At 37.1% G+C, this 22,168-nt stretch overlaps 1 protein-coding gene across 3 annotated transcripts in view; it reads right to left on the bottom strand.

Moving 5' to 3' along the window:
* Positions 1 to 22,168, bottom strand: part of PDE4D (phosphodiesterase 4D) — a 370,375-nt gene that overhangs the window by 170,692 nt on the left and 177,515 nt on the right. Inside the window, exon 1 of one of the 3 annotated variants that reach the window (XM_052775620.1) lies at positions 19,910 to 20,149. The exons of the other annotated variants lie outside the window; for them this stretch is intronic. Coding sequence (XP_052631580.1) covers positions 19,910 to 19,998 — 89 coding nt within the window. The 5' untranslated portion in view covers positions 19,999 to 20,149. Of the gene's footprint in view, positions 1 to 19,909; positions 20,150 to 22,168 lie in introns of those variants that run through there. 3 annotated transcript variants of the gene reach the window in all.

Here is a 22,168-nt window from a genome sequence, read left to right as displayed (position 1 = left end):
TCTCTACTAAATTCTTATCTCATTTTACCTAGCCATGCTTCTCATACCATTTTCTGATATTCCCATACAAGCCAAATCTTGAAAGTGAGCTTTAAATGAGCATTATCTCCTAGGTTTCTCTGTCATATGGATAGCACTCTGACTTATTCATGCTATCCTAAAATGTTTGCAGCCTTGATCCTTCATGTTAGCCAAGCCAACCTTGTTATAGCTGAGTATCATTGCTTCCACTTGGATAATATTTCTAAGAATTATTCTGTCCAGAGTCCCAAAACATGATCAGACCTTTACTACCTGGCAGGTCCTGCTTGACTAACCTGATCTCCTTCTATGACCAGGTGACCCGCCTAGTGGATGAGGGAAAGGCTGTCGATGTTACCCTGACTTCAGCAAGGCCTTTGACTCTGTCTCTCATGGCATACTCCTTGAGAAGCTGGCGTCTCATGGCTTGGACAAGTGTACTCTTCGCTGGGTGAAAAACTGGCTGGATGGCCGAGCCCAGAGGGTTGTGGTGAACGGGGTGAAATCCAGTTGGCAGTGGTGTTCCTCAGGGCTCGGTGTTGGGCCCCATTCTGTTTAATATCTTTATCAATGATCTGGATGAGGGGATCGAGTGCACCCTCAGCAAGTTTGCAGATGACACCAAGCTGGGCGGGAGGGTCGATCTGCTTGAGGGTAGGAAGGCTCTACAGAGGGATCTGGACAGGCTGGATTGATGGGCTGAGGCCAATTGTATGAAGTTTAACAAGGCCAAGTGCCGGGTCCTGCACTTTGGTCACAGCAACCCTGCAGGCTTGGGGAAGAGTGGCTGGAAAGCTGCCTGGCAGAGAAAGACCTGGGTGTGCTGGTTGACAGCCGGCTGAATATGAGCCAGCAGTGTGCCCAGGTGGCCAAGAAGGCCAACGGCATCCTGGCCTGCATCAGGAACAGTGTGGCCAGCAGGAACAGGGAGGTGGTTGTTCCCCTGTACTCGGCACTGGTGAGGCCGCACCTCGAGTACTGTGTTCAGTTTGGGGCCCCTCACTACAGGAAGGACATTGAGGTGCTGGAGCGTGTCCAGAGAAGGGCAACCAAGTTGGTGAGGAGCGGCTGAGGGAGCTGGGGCTGTTTAGTCTAGAGAAGAGGAGGCTGAGGGGAGACCTTATCGCTCTCTACAACTACCTGAAAGGGGGTTGTAGTGAGGTGGGTGCTGGTCTCTTCTGTCAGGTGGCTGGAGATAGGACGAGAGGAAATGGCCTCAAGTTGTGGCAAGGGAGATTTAGGTTGGATATTAGGAAAAATTTCTTTACTGAGAGGGTTGTCAGGGATTGGAACAGGCTGCCCAGGGAAGTGGTTGAGTCACCATCCCTGGAGATATTCAAAAAGCACGTAGACAAGGTACTCCAGAACATGGTTTAGTGGGCATGGATGATGGTTGGACTCAATGATCTTGAAGGTCTTTTCCAACCTAAATGATTCTATGATTCTATGATTCTACCTATTCCCCACTGGACTTGCTGGTATCACCACTTCCTAGGCAAAAAACCTGCCACGTCTTTCTGGCTCACTACTTCAACAGTATAATTCCGTTTGTATGTCCCTATGTATGGCCCCTTCTTGTATGAAATTTATATTTTCTACATAAATTCCACTCTCTTTCCTCTAAGACATTTTCATCTCCATTGTATCTATTAGTTTGTCAAACAGTTTAGTTTGATAATAAAGACTGCCTCAGTCACCAATTTTTTGCTTCTTTCTCAAGCATTTTGTGCTTTTCATGCAGATTCTGTGTGCAGGGAAAAAGACCCCATCAAATTGCATACCCCCTCAGTCTTCTCTTTTAAATTACTCCTCAAAACACGCTATTCCTAGAATGGCCAGAGAATGGCCATGTCTGACAATGGCTAGAAAACAACAACTTGGACTTCTCTTTTGTATAAGCTTGAGTAAAATCCTGAATCCTAGGCTTGCTGTGGTCATGGAAATTTTGCTACTTCAGTAGATCTAGAGTCACATTGTCTACATTTTATGGTGACTACCTCTTCTCCAAATACAGTAGTTCAAGTTGCCTTTTTACTATTGCATCATATTTCTCACAAAAATCATAAGCTCCTTGGAAGAGTATGCCTATGCCACACCTTGAATCTGTTTTGCACATGCCTGAACTTGACAATATTCAAGAAATTAAGAAACAGTTATGCAAGGACTAAATTAATTTTAAATTATTTTAAGCCTATGTTGAAGCTGGTCACAGGTACAGTGTAAAATTAGAGTACATGTATTAAATTGTGTTTGACAGTTTGCTTTGTATAAATAATATCCTAGTGCCAATAGATGTTTATAGTATGCTGTATTGGAAAAGGATATTTAACGATTTTATAGAAATTTACAGTAAAAATAAATCTAAACTGCAACAGTTATTATTTGAAACTACTTAAGCAGCATGTATAGCAGAGTGTGCACACCATTGGTTGCTTTAGAGACCATCTGGGCTGTATTTCAGTGTGTTTGCATGAAACCTAGAAAAAGTAGAGTCAGCCTTTTCATCCTACTGTCAGCATTTTACATGTAACTTTGAAAGGTGGTTCGTTTGGTTTCTGTTACACGTCCAAGGGAAGGTTAAAAAAAAAACCATACTGGATTGCAAAGACCATTCTGAATTCTTATTCTAATTCCCACCTTAAATTACCTACAGAAGTACTACAAAAAAGAAACTTCTCTAAGAATACGTGAAAGTTTACATGAAAATAATTGATTCATTTATAGAAAATTTCAGAATGATTTAGATCTACAAATATTTCAATAGTGAAGTTTTTTCTTTGATATTCATACACGATTTTTAACAAATCAGAAAACTATGTTATATTTGATATTGCAAACATTGTTAAAAGACTACTACTGACATTAAATATTGGCTGTAACAGTATCTTTTAAAATGTTCCATGCTCATAGGCACATATTTCATAACTATTACCTAACTTGAGCTAGCATTCAAAATATACTGGCAGTTTTACAAATCACAGCAAGAGGCACATTTCTGTCTCTGGAATATGAAGTTATAAAATGGTGAAATTTATTTTTGCTGTTTAAGCAACTTCTATATATGTCAATAAACTCAGTCCTGTGAAGTCATGTCCAGCTGATCAACACCCAGATAAGGTGACATTTAAGAAGAGAAAAACTGGCTGAGATTTTTTTTTCCCTTTTGTTTCTCTCCATCGTGTTCTGTTATTTTGGACAAGAACACAAATAAATGATTCACTTTTGCCTTTTACAACTGAAAAAATGGTCTTGGCATATAAAATGTTTCTCAGTCAGGATGCCATTCTTGCAAAGATAAGGATGAGCTACTAGGATGTTTTGCCTAAGAAGTTCTCAATCTAATACATATTGTGCTGACTGCAGTTGAAAAACTATGACTTCTTAAAAGTTTATTTTAAATTGTATTTAACAGTGGTAATGAATTTAATAATTTTATGAACATCTGAAGCTTAGTTATCCCAATCTTTCTTCTCCAAAGAAAGTCCTCCAAACAGTGCATTGGAAGTTCTCCTAACACATGGTTTGCACCTGCACTGTTTTTCCTTCTAGCATAACAGCTTCCCCACTCAAGCCCTCTAGTGATTACTTTCTTTACGACCCTTGGCCAGATGGTTCAAAAAGTCATCATTTCAGAAAAAGCTCTGGGCAGAAATCTTCCTTCTGAAAAGGCTTGCACAGAAGGATATTATAACAACCATTTATTCTGCTAAAATTCTTTCCTAGAAAGGCACCTAAGGAAAATAAAGACTCAAAAATCTTTCTAATCTTTAATAAATTTTCAACTACCTAGAGAAAGAGAATAGCCTAGAAACAGAAAAACATTATTTTAACTCAAAAAAATAAGAAACCCATTTAAAAGTCACAGGTACTAAAACTATGATTGCAGTCCTCAGCTTTGCAGTTCGTAAGGATTCATGCCCTCTTCTCTGAGGATATGCATATTTTTTTAATACAGGACCCCCCGCATGGACAATCCCAGAAAATGAAGCAGTAAGATCTGTGGCTGCCTTACCTGACACAGACGTGTGCCAGGCTGCATACCACTGGAGGCTCAGAGGTCTCAGGGAGGAGGCTGAGCTCTCAGGAATGCACAGAGTACCTTCATGTCTACTCATTCACAACCTTCTTACGGATGACCTTGTCTTTCCAAAATGTGGGCCAGCAGCTATTTGTACCAAAACAATGTCTGCTCTTAAATTCTAAAAGAACAGGATTGTCAGAGAAGGATTGTTTTGTTTTTTGAAATAAAACAGGGCAAGATCTGAGACTATTCTTCCAGGATCTCAATCCAAGTTTTCAAAAATGTAGATACTGACAATGAAATCTGTAGTACCAAAACCCCAGAGTTTAAATGTGTTAATTTTGTAAGTTCATAATCAATGCAAGACATTTCTTGAGAAGTCAGATTTGCAGAAAAAGACGCCTTTCAAAAAGTGAGTTGACAGTACTAGAAAAAGGGAACAAAGTTTGCGTACATGATTCCTTTCATCTAGATCAATAACAAAAGACTAATATGAATTAGAACCAAATGTGTTCTTAGTTTAATCTAATTCTGTTTCTTAATTAGACCTAGAGAAAAAAAAATAAATTGCAGTACCAGTGAAGAAGAAAGGGATGCTGGAAAGGGAACAAATAGCAGATCCATAGAGAGCAAAAAGAGAGAAACAGCATCTATAGAATAGAAGGTGGCCAGTAAGGAAAAAGCAAGATTGAAAAAACCAAGGTCTCTGAGGATTCTATTAATTTTAGTGTCCAGTAAAATCACAACTTTTCATTCCCAGGCTTGCCTTTTGAAGATATTGCTAGGTGTCCTTTGTGTTTCACACTGAGGGATGATATACAACATGGCTGCTGCTGTTTCTGACCTTCCTCCATTGCTTCAGAAAGATGATTCTAGATTGCAGAACTTGTGTATTTTGACTCACACGGTTTCTATGACAACATCCAGTGCATGGGATAAAGTATATTACACTCATGAGGAGCAGATGTAGTATCTATGGATTTTGATATTTGTGTTGTGAAAGATATTGATTGTGGTGGCTTTGGACATGCATTGGCCTTCTTAATATATGAAAACATTAAAATTCTGCTTGTAGGCCTAAGAATTTTGCCTTTATAGCTTGGTCAAATCCTTCTGGTTTTGTTTTCTTTTCTGAGAATACCATTTAAAATAGGCCTCCTTCAGCTCAGTACACTAAGATGGAGAAGGGGTTAATGGACCATTAGAGAAAAGAATAAGAAAAAAAATGCATTGGAGCTTTAGAAAAACATGAGTTATTTCCCTGACACAAAGTTCTCTTCAACTCTTATCAGCAACCAAAATCTTAATGAAAAAAAGCCACTGAACATCAGAATAGTTAAATCACTTTTCTAAATAGCCTTAAGGCCTCTCCTACAATAGTCATCCTTTCATCCTTTACATATCCTGGGTTTGGTCTAGTTTTAGTTTGAATATGAAACTTATTTGATCTTTTATCTCTTGCAATATGTAGTATTTAAACAAAATTAATAACTTGAGTCTTTCTCTCCTGCATGGATTTATCCACAGATATATGGAACTGATAGAACTTCAGAAATTCTAATCTGTGGTGTAGACATGAATCTGTGGTTTAAATGTGAATATGCACGACAGCACCACATTCAAATTTATCCCACTTCAGCTTTTTTAACATAAGCCCCTTTGATAAGATGGAGCAGCTACACTGGAGCAACAGCATATGTTGCTGTTCCCTGGGTAGGTATAACACTCAAAAAAGTAACCTGTTCTTCCCAAGGTGGAAAATGTGCTACTACCAAAAAAAAAAAAAGGCATTTTAAAATAAGACCTTACAGAACATGCTCGAATAATACTTTACTTCCTTTCTTCAATTTAGACTTCAGATCTCAGTTCTGCCCCTATTGTTTCTTTTCTTATCCGTATCTGAAATCAGTTTGTGATCTCTTTCAGGCTCAGCTGATGGGTCATTATTCCTGAAGGACTCAGCCCTGCTACAGCAGACATGCCTTTTAAGTACACAAAGTGATATTTAACTGCTCAATACATTTAGTTTACATGACTGATTTTAGATATACACACTGATTTTTACTCTATTGCAATTGATTTATAAATTGAAGTTGATGACTGCTAATAACTTTCCTGCCTCATTTTGCATTATAAGTTCAGCAAACAGCATCTCTGTGTTAGAGGGAAAGATAAACCACTGAAAAAAACCCCAGTAAACTGAGCGGTTATTTACATTGGTAAAGAAAAAAGCATCACAAATAATACATTATGATACTTTATTAAAAGTCAGTTTGCCGGAAGAGTGAGATAGAAGCCTCACCTAACAAATATGGCCCTATGTTTTATTTAAATATATGATAACTATCACCAACAAAAAAAATAAAATAAATAATGAAGAATGAGCCAAAGCATTTGCAAATTCATTAACCAGGTTTGTAGTTGGATGAACAACTGGAGACCTTCTATATATCTCAGGGGTGTATCTTTGATCATGTGTGCTCTGCTGTCACTTTTCTCTCCCAATATACAAAAGTTAGAAATATGAAGATATCCATACTTTTGTGTTATCCATTTGAATTTGAAGCTAAATGATTCTCAAAACATCTCGCGGTACAGGTACTTTCCTTGGTTTTAATAAATCTGAATTATTTATGGTATGTCACCTTCCTAACAGTCATCTCAGCAAGGTAGGTTCAGTTCAGCTCAGTTAACATGGTTTCACACGGATCTTGGAAAGCATTTTTCCCTGTAAATTTTCTGGTATAATTAGCAAGAAGCTGAACTATCTCAGCATATTTTTTTTTCCTGAGCACTATTTCATAATTTTTTACTACTTTATATATCAAAAATCTCACAAAACATGCAAGTCTCAAAGTTGAACCAAATCAATTAGATGTCAAAGATCCAATTCCTGAAAATTTTTCCCTGTACTTTGGTCTGTCTAACACACAGGACAGTAACAGCAGTGTCCTACAGAAGGCAGTTCGTGAACTTGAGTGCATACCAAATTACAAGTAAAACATGTGGTTGGTTTTATAGTGTATTTGGATTCTGTATAGTAGGATCAGGAATAGTCAACACTGAACAGTGTCCTACAGCTGCACTGCACTGTCTAGTTTAACTAGGCCTCCAGAATTTTTCTTTTTTGGAGAGGAAAAATTAAGTACAAGTTTTGTATTTGAACTGAAAATGGAAAGCAGCAACAACAAACACTCTCAACTTCCTCACCAGCAAAAACTAACTTTCTGTACCATCTCAGAAGGACTGAAGATTACATGCAAGATTTCAAGGTGATATTTTACATGACCTAAATTTTACAGCATTGACTAGATCACTTTGCAGCGGTTCAAAGAGGGAGGAGCTCAAGCAGTACTGGTTTAAAGTGCCTACTGCTTTAAAGTGTACAGACCTAAGGGCACGTGTAGAGCGGGAATGCTGTTTTGGTCCTATGAGTTGATATTCCAGGAAATGCCAGCACTTGCAGGCCACTTCGGTGACCTGGATAGTAAGGCAGCTGAGTTTGCAAATTAAGTTTCCAGTAGCATTACTTAAATGGTATTTCTTTCACTAAAAAGGTCTTCTTTAGAAAGCCTTTAAGTTTTTGCCATATTTTGTATTAAAATTAATTGATGGAGGCATTAACATGTAGTTTATAAATTCTGAATATCTGTCAACAAGAACCACAAACAAAATCTTTTGTCTTGATACTAAATTCACCATGGTAGAGTTGCTTTGAAAAAGAAATTAGATAAATGCTTCTGCAGTTACAGTGGCTGTGAGAGATATACAGCTGATAAACAACACTGTAAAAATTTTATGAATGTGGTCCGAGGCCCGGAAGAAGAACTTTCTGCATGGCAGCACTGCTGGCCTACCATGTTTGTCTACAAAACAGCTAGAGATTTGCCATAAAATTTTGCCTTGAAAACTAAATGTGCATCAAGGTGCTGCTTGTTACTGGCAACCTGGGATAGCTCTGACCTACGCCTGGCCATTGCACAAATTATTGGTTATATATTATATAAATAATTATAATAGGTTAATTTATATTCAGGGAAGGAGAACGTATGTTTCAATCTCTTGAACTCAGTAAGGTGTATCCATGAGGGTAACTCAGTGGGGCAGATTGTCACCTCCAGGAACTCCTGTTCCTAAGGAGCTGCAAACCTTATTTTGCTAAAGACAGCTACTACAGATCAAAAGGCTCTAGGCAGCTGGGAAACAATTTCAGCCCTGCAAAAGGGAGAAATAAAAGAATTGAGCTGCAGTAGTATGACGCAGCTTTTGATACTGATTGCTTAGACAGTGGTCATATGCCACTGTAGTACACCACCTCTTGCATCTGCATGCTTTTCTCCCCCTAACAGCTCTTCTCTCCTTTCCACTCTTTGCCCCATATTTTTCTGTCATGTGGCCAAATTAAAGTTGGATATTAAAGCTGTAAAGGTTAATTCTGTTACTCCTCTGAATTTTCTGCAACTACCCATTTCTTAATTTGCATCTCTCAGTCCACAGGTATTACGATGTTACTGTGCAACCCAACGTTTTTAGATTAAAAATAATATCAGACTGTTTTGAATTTTAACTTAAAGAGATATTGAAAAAGCCTAAGCAAACCACTAGATTATTAGAAATACACAAAATAAAGGCATTTTATTTATCTTCCTGCCAAGTATGAAAAGTAAAAGTTTTTTCCATAAATGTGCTACGAACAAAGCGTTCCTCTACTAATGGTAAATCAAATTGTAGTGCTATTACATACACTTAGTGACACAACAAACAGAAAGAAGGTAACTAAAGCAGGCAATTTGTTAGCCAGAAATAAATTCCCAAAACACGTCAGAAATTCTGCAATGACTTCAATTAAGGAATAGGAACAGATAACAGCTATAATGAAAAACCATTATTTAGGTTATACATAAAAATACTGAATATAAAAATGTTCCTAAACTACAGATGTAAAAATTTATTAAAGAAAAAACCCCCTTTCCCTAAGTATGTAGAGCTGTAATGTCTTTCTAACAGTACATTCATACTTCACTTTACTAAGCTATCCAGTATAACTGCAAAAATGATGCTGCTGCACCAAAGTTAGGATAAGAGCTGTAGGACTTCAAATGCAGATGCCTAAGAATGCTTTACATTGTTACCACAAACTGCTTTACATTGCTTTACATTATTACCATAACTCCTAAAGGAGCTATTTTGAGGGAAGTGACTTTGTAAACCCGAAGAGCTGGCATGAACAAGCTCATGTCTTATTGAAACAGTGTGTACTTGGAAGCAGTTTCACTCTTATCCTTTTATAGTAACAGTGTGTATGACATTTAATGGCGAATTAAAGGTCCCAGGATCAAGAAGATAAGATTGTACCAAAATGAAATGTTATCTAAACCATTTAGAAGTATCATATGAGATACTATTTATAATAAATTGCTAATAACATCCACTTCTTTCTTTTTATCAAAACTAAGAAGCTGGCAAACTTCAGCGCCATCAGACAGTTCTGCACTGTAATAAATAACTTTCACTGACATTCTCTGACTGCTTTTTATCCTCCTTCATTTAAACTTATATTAGCTATTATAAACTATAATCAAAATGACAAATTAATTCAAAATGAATGGTCCAAATTGTGAAATATCTTCTTGGTCAAAGATCAACTGTTCCTTTGAAAGGGTGAAGAGAGTGCAAATTTAGCAAATCTCTGAGTGGAAAGAGAGAGCATAGCTTTCCAGGATTGTCTGCTGCTTTCTTAACATCTTAAAACAGCCCCATTATACAGATGGGAAATCTGCATCTTGAAAGAATATCAGGTAAGAAGGGGCTGGAGAGTTTTGCACACTAATAGCAGCCCGGGTGAATCCCTTATACTAACATATAACAACCTTTTACTTTGAACTCCAGAAGAAAGAGTAGGGCATCCTGAGGAGCAGTCTGGGTCACACTTCCACTCTCTGTGCTGTGAAAAGTAGAATTTTAGATAAATAAAGTTTTCAGGGTGTGACTGTCGAAGCCGCATTATCCTGTCCTGCCAACCTCTGAAATGTTATCTCCAGTCTCACAGACTAAGCTATTTTCCCTAAAGCTCCTAGAGTCCAGGTATTAGATGAAAATCTCAAACTGCATCTTAAGAAAGCTCCTGGCTTTTCTGTTTTGGGGAAACCCTTTTTGATTTGTCTCTTGAGGACAAAGAAGAAAAAAAGACTTTTAAAGCAAACTCTTGTGATTGTCCAAGGCATAATTAAAAAGTTGGAGTTGACAGTACTGTAATACAATTAAGTAGAATATAATATAATCCAGTAGAAAACTGTGTTTAGTTTATTTTAATGGAGCAGAAAGGGAGTAAACCCCTCTTGGTTTGGAGGCTACCATGGACCACCTGAGCCCTGGACCAAGGCCCTCTCCAGATGAGTATTTTGTCCCCTCACATTCTGCTCCAAGGAGCAGGAGAGGCTAGCATTACGGACCTTAGCCTTGTCATGCCAGCTAGTCCCAGTTCACCAGCTGGAAGAATTCCTGGGCTGTTTTATTCACTGTGTAGATACGACCAAGGAAAAATAAGGGCCACCACATGGCACTCACTAAAACCAGTCCAGCTAGCACTTTCTGACAGCATCTAGGTACCTCAAAAAGAGCTTTCACATCAAAATTTTACAGAAACATACTGGTTTTGACATTCAGTGTGGATAAGCCAATCATATCGTGGTATGATTATGTGTTTAACAGACACTACCTGGATTACTACGTATTTCTATTTAAATTTTATATGGATTTTCAGGCTAATATTTGGTGTATTCAGGAGTCCAGACTGGAAAGTATGCACAGCATAATTAAAATTTTATATCTTTTTACAATATGCTAGCAGGGATAGCCAAGCAGGAAGAACTGTGACAGCAAAACTTAAGCCCCTGGTGGATCACAGGTATCTGTTTCTCTGCATGTGAGGATTAAATTTTGTCTGTATCTTGAAACAGATTTTTAATGAGATCACACTACATTTTGCTATTGGCCCCAAGTATAAATTAGTATACCATCTGTGTTTTATCATTATTATTCTTATCTATAAACTGTAAGTATTATTTTGGCATTAAAATGTGCTTGTATTTGCACTGTAAACCCACTCTGGCTAGAAATCCTTCTGCTTTCTATGATCCTAAGCAGAGCTTATCAGAAAACAGAACTTCATGTATTTTTATGCCAAATTCGGATATGCCTCAAAGTATGCCATGTTCCAATATACACTACACTATGTCATATGGGAGAGAGCTTAAACAGAGACTGTGGCCAAGAGGAAACATGTAACAAATACAGTTTGCAACTTCCATGCTCATCAAGACCGCATGATTCCCTCATTAAGGGAACGATGTGGATGCTGGGATTAATGTTAAAAAATTACACGAATGTCTTTTTCTTTTTTTCCTTTCTATTTGAAATAATAGAAAAATATCTGCAAAAATCAATATTTTGTTTCAGAAGGCTGACATGATTAACCACACGTGCTAGTATAATGTAAACTTATTCCTGATTCTCAGGTGCCAATGACGCTTCTGTTCAGGAACCCATCACTTCTATATATCTCACAGCAAATTCGTGGGAGTGTTTTCCTTATACAATGTTTAGAAGAAACTTAATTTTCTCCTCTGCCACCAGTAAAAGCCTAACTCAGCAGATTTTACTTCTACTGTTTTATAGACATACCTCAGTTTTCAAATTATCAATTTTCTGACTGTTCAGTCACTGGGTCAGTGGAGTGCAAATGATGTTGAAACGTTTGGCTTGGCTTCCAAAGCACAATATAAAACAGATGAACTTTGTTGCTTAAAACAGCTGACTTCTCTGCTTTTCCCATTTAATGTTTGCATGACTGTATTTCCATTTTCTTTTTATTTTATGAGTAAGAGGAGCAAAAAGCAAGGAAAAATTATGCAATTGGATGGTTACTAGAAGTTGAAACATGTTTCACACACTTAGGAAAACCAAGTAAACATAAGAAAATATCCACACCTATTAGTGTCAAAGGAATTAAGGTAAAAAACCTGCATCATTTGCATACTGCTACATGATGCTTCTGCCTTACACCAGAACTCTCGAAGGAGCAGATCCTGCACTATCTGCAATATTTTAACTGGCAATTATGAGTTCCATGTATTGCCATATTTCAGTTTATCAGAATGAAAACAGAACTTTAAATTGAACAGAAGAGACTCTAGTGTTTCTAGTTTGAAAAAAAAAAACAAACCACAAAACAAAACAACTAAACCTGAGGTACTGTTCCCTAAGCATGCATTCCCCTTTGGAAGGAATGTAAGCTTCAGCCATCCATACATTCTCCTTGTGTTCTGTACACCTAAAATGGCCATATACAGAAACACAGAAATCACCATTTAAGAAACTGGCAAACTTTCCCTTGGAGCATGAACTCCCTGTGTTTTCTCTGCGGGTGAGAGGCTTCTCATAGCAGATCTGATGTGGGACAAATATAGTTCCTGAAAAAGCAAGTGGAAAGAAAGTCATTGAAGAGCGTCAGCCTGCCCAAGTGCTTTTCTTTGGTGCTAGTACTTCTGTAGCAGCTTGTAACAAGGGCGGCAGGTGCGTAGTCGTGTCTGGAAAGAGCTTGGAGAAGGAAATGGTGCTTCCAGATGAAGTGTCATAAAGACACTGAAATATCTGGTATGACTTGCTTTCCAGCAACTGCAGATTAAGTTGGATTCACAGGATAACTCATAGGGTATATTAGAGTAATACACATGTAGCTCGAGCTGGAATTATTTTTTCTTTTTCTTGTTTTTATATTTGACTTTTTGCTTCACCTATGTCTGTTATAACCAAGAAAATATGAGGCCTCCCATTCTCCATCTGGAGGCAATTATATTGCATTTAAGTAGTTTTGCTTTCTTCCATTTTAGGTTTCTTCACTAGCTAAATAACTTCAGCTAGTATTAACAGGAGTTTATCTGATCCTGCTTGGGAGAGACGATAGATATTCTAAGGCTTTGCTGTTGTTCTGCTGTGTCTTTTTGCTTTTACAACTTCAAGAGAAATTTGTACCAAAGCCTGTGAAAGCTAAGCCACTAAAAAGCCAAGTATTGACTGGAAAAGTTGCAAAGGTAAAATAAATAAAGGAAAGCCAAGTTCATGTGGACAAACAATAAAATAAGTACTGTGTATTCAGCTTCTTCCTGGCAAACTTCTGATAGTTTGCTCAATTTAATGTAGGATATATATACACACACACGTGTGTGTGTGTGCATACTGTATATATAATATACACGCATATAATGACCAACTGTATGAGTATGTTGAAGGGAAGCATCTGTCTCCTCCTACCGCTGAGACGCCCGATTTCTGTGGTTACCCAGATTCTGGCAGCTTGCCTGAAGGACTTTCTAACCTCCTAACAAGTCAGGAATACTGAAGAAGAGAGGCTATAAAAAACATAAATCACATTTTATATTTCATTATCTTAAAAAAAAGGAAATGTTCTTCCCATAGTAAAACTCCTATTCATCACAAGGGATTTTTTTTTCTTTTAGAAATGCAAAAATTCCAGTGAGATTGAAATTCTACCTCCTGCAATGATCTTTGTTGCTTGTACTCAATACTGTGTCCTTGTAAAATTCTCTATGAGGAAAAAGAACAGGCGGACATGGAACAAGAGGAAAAGTACACAGTAATGGAAGTAAGATTATTCCAACAGTGTTAAAAACACAGAATATCTGGTCTGGCCGGTACAGAGACTAACAGGTATTTAATGGAATGGGATGTTATTGCTCATGACTCAAAATTAGTTCATCAGCAAACCTACTAAACTACATCAGAAATGAGATAGAAATGAGATAGAAGGTAATAATGGAAATGTTATAATGGAAACATTATTAACATTATATTTCCAAGAGAATAGGAATATTATAATTCATCTAGACCATGTGTCCTTATCAGAAGCTCTGGGTTTACTTTTAGTCACTCTGCATTTGAAGAAGCATTGCAATAGGATGAGGGGTTAAGAGATCTGCAACATGAATGATATGGACACAAAATTTTTCCATGTGAAAAGAGGCACTGAAAATGTAGATTAGTTAGAAAGCTGATGAGCAAGAGTGGTACACAAATATATAAACCAACAACTAACCCTTTAGCAACATAAGGTTGCAATACTACTTAAAACGTTCCAAGGCAAAAGACAGCAGAATGAAGAAATGCCTGCGCATCACAGAGAGTTCACCTGTGGAAGTGAGTGTCAAAAGTTACCGCTGAAGCCAAAAATTCAGCAACTTTTTTATTAAAAAATGATAAAAATTTGGTGTGAATAAATTAAATACCCAGACTTGTTGGAGTAAGCAATACACACCATAAGGAGAGTTCTGGAGTAGTCACACATAGGGAGCTACGGAAGATGTTGAGGATATTCTTCCTCAAGGAAGATTATACTGTAACCACCAAGTTTCTTACTGTTCTCTCTCAAATGTTTGCTGCTGGCTGCTATCACAGACTAGGAGCTGGATTAGCTAGCAGGACCATCCCTGTGATGAAATATAACAACACCCCTACAGCTAAGGACACCAGACTGGTGTGTGTGACAGACACTTCTAGTAGCTGGGCAGGAGTATCTCTTTTTTTTTTCTCCTCTTCTTTTTTTTCTTTTTTGTCTCATGAAGAAAGGTGTGGTAGAGACTTAAATTTCCTTTTAGTATATTGCAGAAGTTTTCAATTAACACTCACATATGGCTTCCATCGAGACAACTGAAACACGAAATGACCTGTCGATATTAGTGGTTTCTGGGGCTCAGAAATAAATTGTATTTACTAGTTCCAATAAGAAATTCCAGTTTTTCAACTTCCTTTGCAATAAAAAAATTATCTATTCAGATCCACAATGGACATAAACTTATTCTACAGTGGCATAAAAAAAACATTGGTAGGTTACCCCTGTACCACTTTTATTCTTGTTTAATGCAGTATCTAGAAATTAATTGCAACATTTTGACATGGTACATGCTGAACTAGAGTCAGCTTGTTCCTGATGTATTTGGTATCAGATTGAATGATAGATCTATTTATAGTGCTCCTAGAATTTGTTATACATCAGGGAATTGCAAGTCAGATAGTCTTGACATTAACATAAATATCCGTGGACATCTAAAATTTGTAAATCAAACTGAGTATTTCCTGGTGTTTATGGTTAGTGTAATGTTTTTCTCCACCCCAAGGGATGCTAGTGTCTGCTCCCAGCCTAATCTGGAAGGCCAGCTTTGTGTGGGGATTGTTTCAGCCACAAACAGCAAAGCCCAGCCATTTATTTATTGCAAACCAAAGCAACACTAGTCATCCTAATTTACTTCACTGTGTATAAAAGAACATTTCCTGATGGTTATTCATACAGGCTCTGGCTTAGGCTGTTAGAATTTACTTAAGCATAATTTGGAAAAACCTTGTTGATAAAATACCTATAGAAGTACCTCAGTTTTCTGTTTATTTCACACTAGCTAAATCACTTCCAAGACAGTAGCAAGAACAACAAAATCCCACAGAATAAGCACTCAAGTAATGCTAGTCCAAAGCAGCAATAAGAAACACTGACACACTCAACCTGTCCCACTGTGATAGACTCACTCAACCTATCTGTGTGAGGATCAACTACGTCTGAGAAATTTAAGCAAAAGCTCAAACTTTTGAACGTGTTACTTGTCTTCTGTTTTTTTTCCTGCTGTTGGGGACCTATGGACTGGGACTTGACTTTCTGAGCTTTTAGGAAATGGCGTAGAGACTCTTTATATTTAGTCATTATCAGAGACTGTCTAGGCAGTTTTGTCAAGGACATAAGTCTGCGGCAACACCAAGAATCAAGTATGATTCTCTTGCAACTGCTTTCCCACTGCTACTTAAGCTGACTAGCAATACGCCTTGCTATTTTGCCACATTTCCCAAGATTTCAAATTAACATAACCAAATGTCTGAATTGGGTATGATGATATTTTGGCATGCAGATTTGTCTAAAATAAGTCTGAGTGAGACTCAAAATATCGTTTTAACGGTGGCATGGCATACTCTGAATTACAGAATTTCTGAGCTGAATATGAAATCAACTGTGTGACTTATCACATTCACTAGAAAAGTCCACACTTACACATTCGAATATTTTATTTCCTAGACAATGTTGAATGACCATTCAAAAGAACCAAACCAGTTCCAGTGTGCTGCGACTCTAATCCCTAATAAATAAAATAATAAACTTTAATCTGGTTTCTATTCCCATTTCACTACAAGGCTTATAATAACAAAAATGTTAGAAAATTACACTCTGCTTACTAAGAAGGCTTTGACATAATTAAGAAATCCCTTTAGAGAAAGGATTCCTGAAAACTGCTGTTTGAGAGAGAGATTCCACTTTCCAGCCCAGCTCCTGAGAGTTTAGTGGCTTGGAGTACAATTATCTGGCAGGAGGGAATCTGCCTCCTTATGTATGAATGCCGTGAGCAGCTGGCTGCAGAAGTGGTATTGGCAGTACCTTCAGCCACATGATCACTCCTCTAGTCCAAGGAAATACGCCAGATGGCAGCCAAAGAAGAAAAACAGAAAGCAAGCAGAGGAAGGAACAAAAGAAGCTCACATAAAACAACACAGAACCTTTCTTTCTTTTCCATATGAAGATGTAAGTTTCATGATTACTGTCTCAGGAGGTGTATCTTCATAGCTAACCAAATGCAGATGTAGTTCTGACACTGCAATAACTTAATGAACTTATTAATTCTTTGATTATTCAATTTAATGCGTATTATTGCCAGTGTCATTTCTCTGTAACACCCATTTTACTTTGGAGCTTACAATCTCTACAAAATTGTCTCCACAAATGGGTTTTACTCCGCTGATTTTCACTCTGAGTTATTCAGAAATCCTTCATTGTGGAAAAAGACTTAATGACCAGCCAGACAATCAGGACACATCCTGCTGCCTCTGGAGAATCTTCTAAGCGGTCCTGAGGACCTGTCATTAAGGCATTGGCAGGTGTGAGTGTTTAGCATCTAGCAGGATTGAGTGTCATATACCATGCTCTTATTCATACATCTCAGTTATGTGCAGGAAATTTTGATAGGTGCTTTAGTTGTTCTTCATCCATGCACGAGAGGATTTAGAGGTCATGAAGAAGGCTTCTGTTTCCATCCATTCTTCAGAGGCTCTTGGGATGCTCTAAAGCATAACTGTGCTACTATTAGGACTCAGTTTTTACAGTCACATCTACTGGTATTTTCCTGAGCAAAGCTAAATGCAGCAGGAAACACAATTCCTGTCTGCATTTCAGGAAATGAGGTGTGCTTCAGTTTAGACAGACTCAATGCTTTAAAAAGAAAGAAAAAAAAAAAAGAAAAAAAGAGAAAAAAGGAAAAGAGGTGAGCTTGTCTGTGAGTTCCGGAAACATAATAAAGATTTACAAATATTTTGTTTACATTGGACTAGAAGAATGTTCATCTGCCAGAAAGCAGGATGGGCACACCTCCATACAAAACTAAACAACCTTCCTCCTTCTCCAGCCTGCAAAAACATACTGAAATTGTGAAATGGTTTGGTGGTCTCCTGACTTTCCTTATCTGTGAAGTACCTACTCCTGCCTTGGCTTTACATGTAATGCTGTGAATACTTGCACGTCTGGTGTGTAGTGAATCATAAGTGAATCTCTACCAGTTTTTTTGGTCTGCTTTCCTGTTTTTGTTCAGTACAATTTGCTGAGGCGTTAAGCTATGGTTTAGATAGTGAGGGCAGAGGAAGAGGAGCTTTAAGTGGCTAAACTGCACTCCATCTCTTCCTAGAAAAACTGCATTGTCTCAAGACATATTTTTTTCCTACTCTGAGAAAACTTGCATTAGCCTGGCTCTTCCACCACCTTCTGAAATATACAAACCCCAGCACTTGCTGATCAGCAAAGCAGCTCAAATCACTATTTGGCTATAAGGGGGCATCAGTGTATCACAGAATCTCCCAGGAATTAAATATGTAAGTTAAAACATAATGGTCCATTTAATCAATAGATTCTGAGTATCCCACAGAAGAAACACTATGGTTTTGCCCAAAATGTAGCAAAAGAAATTTCAAAATCACGCCCAACTTCACAATTTAAATTAAGATTATGAAGTAGAACAGCATGGATTGCTAAACAATGTTCATCATGGAAAGCCTGGATGGTACTATCAGGTATTCAGATTTAGAAACCAAAGCCCCTTGACATCAGATAGTTGAGTGACGTGAGCAGAACTGTCAGTTGACATAAACAAGGTTATTAAATTACATGGGGACTGAGTACTGTAAAATTTTGTAGTGGATTTCTAAATATAACCTACAGTGTGAATGGAGCCATGGCAGTGACATGGCAATATGTATATTAAGGATTTTTAATCCTCTTCTCAGTTAAAAGTTAAATGAAATAGTAACAACAAAAATGGCTCACATTCAATAATACAACTATGACCCAGTTTTTATAAAATTATCTTCAACTTCACACTAATTCTTTAAAGCTCCTGAAAAACAAACATCTAATATTTTCTCTATGGTAAGACAAAATTCATTCACACCTCTGGACTATAGATAAGAGTTCCTTGCTTTTTATTTTTATTAACAAGTTCTAAGACTATTTTCACTCTGTTAGATTGAAAAATTAAACAATGTGCTATATTTACATGTTATCAAAATAATCAGATCCTATATTAACATGCTACTTGAAATATTTTTCTTTTTGCTTCTGAAACATTGATAGAAGTTTGTAAAAGAAATGAGTAGCTTTCTTTAAGCAAAAATCCCTGATAAAAAGATTGCCTTAAGAGAATTTCAGTTGAACTATATGATCTAGTTTTGAACTTTTAGAAACTATTACAGATACCATCTTTTTATTGTCTATTCAAGTCCCTTTATCTGTTATTATTATTTTTTGTGATAAAACCAGCTCCCTCTGTGTGAACAACCTAGCTTTTGCAAAGGGAAACACTGAGAGAAGTTGGACTGTACCTAGCCAGTTTTTTTTACGGTACTCACACAGACAGTGTTTGCTATTGATAATCCTACACAAAGCATTTAGCTGCTTAGGCATTTGATATTGTACACGTGTCCAAATAAATGTGACTGTGTTGCATCAATTAATATTAAAAAGTTATCATTAAGATAATATGCAGTAAGTTCTTCAATGCATTATATACGAACGGGAGAATCTTCTCCTAAGAATTTTATATTTGAAAATTTATATTGCATCTATTACAGATAAAAGCAAGGAAGTTGGCAAACAAGTATTGGTTCAATTGCAAAAAGCAGTATGATAAATAATGGAAAGCATACTTTGCTATTATTATTTTTAAATAACAGCTAAGGAAAAAATAGAATCTGCTGTTTTTTTCATTGGTTATACTTACTTTTAAAATGTTGAACACAAAAGTATTTAGCAAACATGGTTTTCTGGTCATGCAAAAGCCCCTCAACTATAAATATTAATTCGGATTTGGTATGCTGTACTGTGTGTCATATTTATAATTAAATATGTTTACTTATAATAAGTTCTGATAATATTTAGAATGAATATTTTTATAAGAACACCGACATAAATGTTAATCTACTTTTTTCCCAACTTGGAGTGCAAAAAAAGATTCAAAATTATTATTTGTTTGAAAAGTGCAGTTTCATGAACTTCCATGGTCACTTATTCATAATACTTTCCAATCACACAGAAACAAGTACTATTTTCCTGATATACATGTTCAGGAAAGCCTTTAAGAGCTCAAAAGAGTCACAATTAATACAAGAAATTTCCAAATTTTTCCATACTATAATCCTACAGAAGAATAAAAAAGAGCCACAGTTGCAACTATTATCACTGTCAGTTACACCGTAAGCCACTATAAGAGATACCTGTAGGACTTCAAAAAGCGAAATCTCATCTTATTTCTTGGAGACGGACGAGGGGTATAAGCTCCAAAAGGATCCCACAGAAAGGCCATTGGCGAAGTTAATTCTAAAATCGTCTAAAAAATATATCCCTGAGGGGAAGCAGGACAGTTGTGCTGGAGGTGCCCTGCACTAATCATGAAGCACTTGTAACTGTGTAAGGGAACGTCCTTTTCCTACGGTATGCTTTGGCAGAGATGTGGCTGGCTGAGAGCACAGGCTAGAAGGGATAACTGGGATTTCCTGCTGCATGAGACGTGCCCTTTGCATGAACGTTTCCTATATTCAGGCTCTTATCGCATTATTCAAGTGAGAACTCTTATGGTAAACCCTTGGATAGTTAGAGCAGCCACTAAAGAGCACAGAACTGTAGAACTAAGGCAGACCAGAAATAGCCAATGCTCTGATTACTCACGGCTGCCCAGACAAAAGCCTTCAAACTCTTAACAGTCTGTTGAAAGTGTTTTTAATATGGATTATATTTGAACAATCTGTTTCGGCTGGCATCAGACAGCTAAGGAGTATGCAGAAAAAATCCGCAAACACCCAAAAAGAACCCCAAACCAAAATCCACCATGTCCCCCAATGGGTTCCCCTGGGCACAGTAAGGAGCTAGTAATCAGGGAGTAAAACTGCTATTGAAAACATGCCCGCAAACCCCTCAATTGCCTCTTTCTTTAATTCTTAACTCTCTTCAAGTGTGTCTTCCTTCCTCATGGTTTCTAAAGAGAATCAATTTATAACATTAAGTAGCTTTTCTGAAAAGGCTTAATCATCTACAAGAGATCAGCCACTCTAGGAAAGTACGTCTCAGACTGGTAGATGATTTTCAGGCCTCTTGGCAGCTCTTCTCAAAGACATCATTCCCCATACTGAATTACCACCAGTGACTTTGAGAACTGAACTCAGTTCCCTGCTACCTGGGGTCAATTCCAGTTCAGTATCTTTTTGTTGTTTGTTCTGCTGGTTTGGCTTTTTTGTTTGGTGTTTTGTTTGTTTGTTTTGTTTTGTTTTATTTTTAATTTTAATTCAAGCCCCAACTCTTGCATGCAATTGTTTCAGCCTAGCACCAGCAGTGTTGAAAGCAAACAACAGCCTGCAATTCATTCTGACACCAGCTGAGGTCATGCCAGCAAGGCCACCATTACTTCCTCTACTAACTCTGAACGTGGCTACCATCTCCCAGCACCGGTAAGCAGAGAATTCTCTAATTCAGGTGATCTTTGAAACAAAGCTAACCCAGATATTTCTATTCATAAGAAAGGTGATGGAGGACAAATTGAGTATTCACCCAGAGCAAGGTTAAAAATGAAAATTTAGGATTAGTCAGGGCTCTACTGGAAAAGGTCAGAGAATTAGAAAAATAAATTCCCAGGAGGAAATTATATCTATCAATCAATTATCTGATGAAATGTGCTATTTTCATGGTAAAGGGTACTATGAAACACTACACTCTTCAGAAAAATTATAAATAAACTATAATTGGGTATATTTTGCTCTTTGGAGGAACCATTTTTCTTGTTACACTGGCAAATGCCCTACAGGGTCAACTGACAAGAAATCTCTCTACACCATGAAATAAGTTTTGAATATATGGGATTCATAGGTGAAATCATTGTTTCCAGGCCATAAGTCACATTATTTTTGAGCAATTTAAAGAATATACTATATAATTAAATTATAATAATATAGAATCTAATTTCCACAGGAATAGAATTGTGATCATTCCAACAATGGTTAGTAAGGTGCTTTCTGGGTATCATAAGCTATAGTCTTCTTTACAATCATGGTATCATTAAAATGTGAGTGATTAATAGATCACTTTAAACATACCTGAATGATAATACTGGATGTGAGTGTTGCCAATATCAATTTATCTTCTGGCAAATAAAACCTGCATTTCTGTAACTACATCCTAAGTAACTTAATATTGCCAGGTATGTTTCCTTTTTACATTCTGTTTCTAAGAAGAATTTTGTACAACACATTAATACAGCAGCAACATTTGTTTTTTCTTTTTTGATAAAGAAAACTGAACCAAACATGCTTATTATGAGCTCTCTTTCTTCCTCCTTAGTGCCCTTCCTTTGCTATTGCACTAAACCTGCTAATGCAGCCAACCACAATAAGGTCACAGAAATAAGCTTCTTACAAGATTACTAAAGACTAAATTTATACCTTGATATCAAAACCACTTATTGTCATTATACAGTGGCATGCAGC

Source organism: Harpia harpyja, chromosome Z (assembly GCF_026419915.1).
Source record: "Harpia harpyja isolate bHarHar1 chromosome Z, bHarHar1 primary haplotype, whole genome shotgun sequence".
In the NCBI taxonomy this organism is placed as follows: domain Eukaryota; kingdom Metazoa; phylum Chordata; class Aves; order Accipitriformes; family Accipitridae; genus Harpia; species Harpia harpyja.
This window is presented reverse-complemented; position numbering and strand designations above follow the sequence as displayed.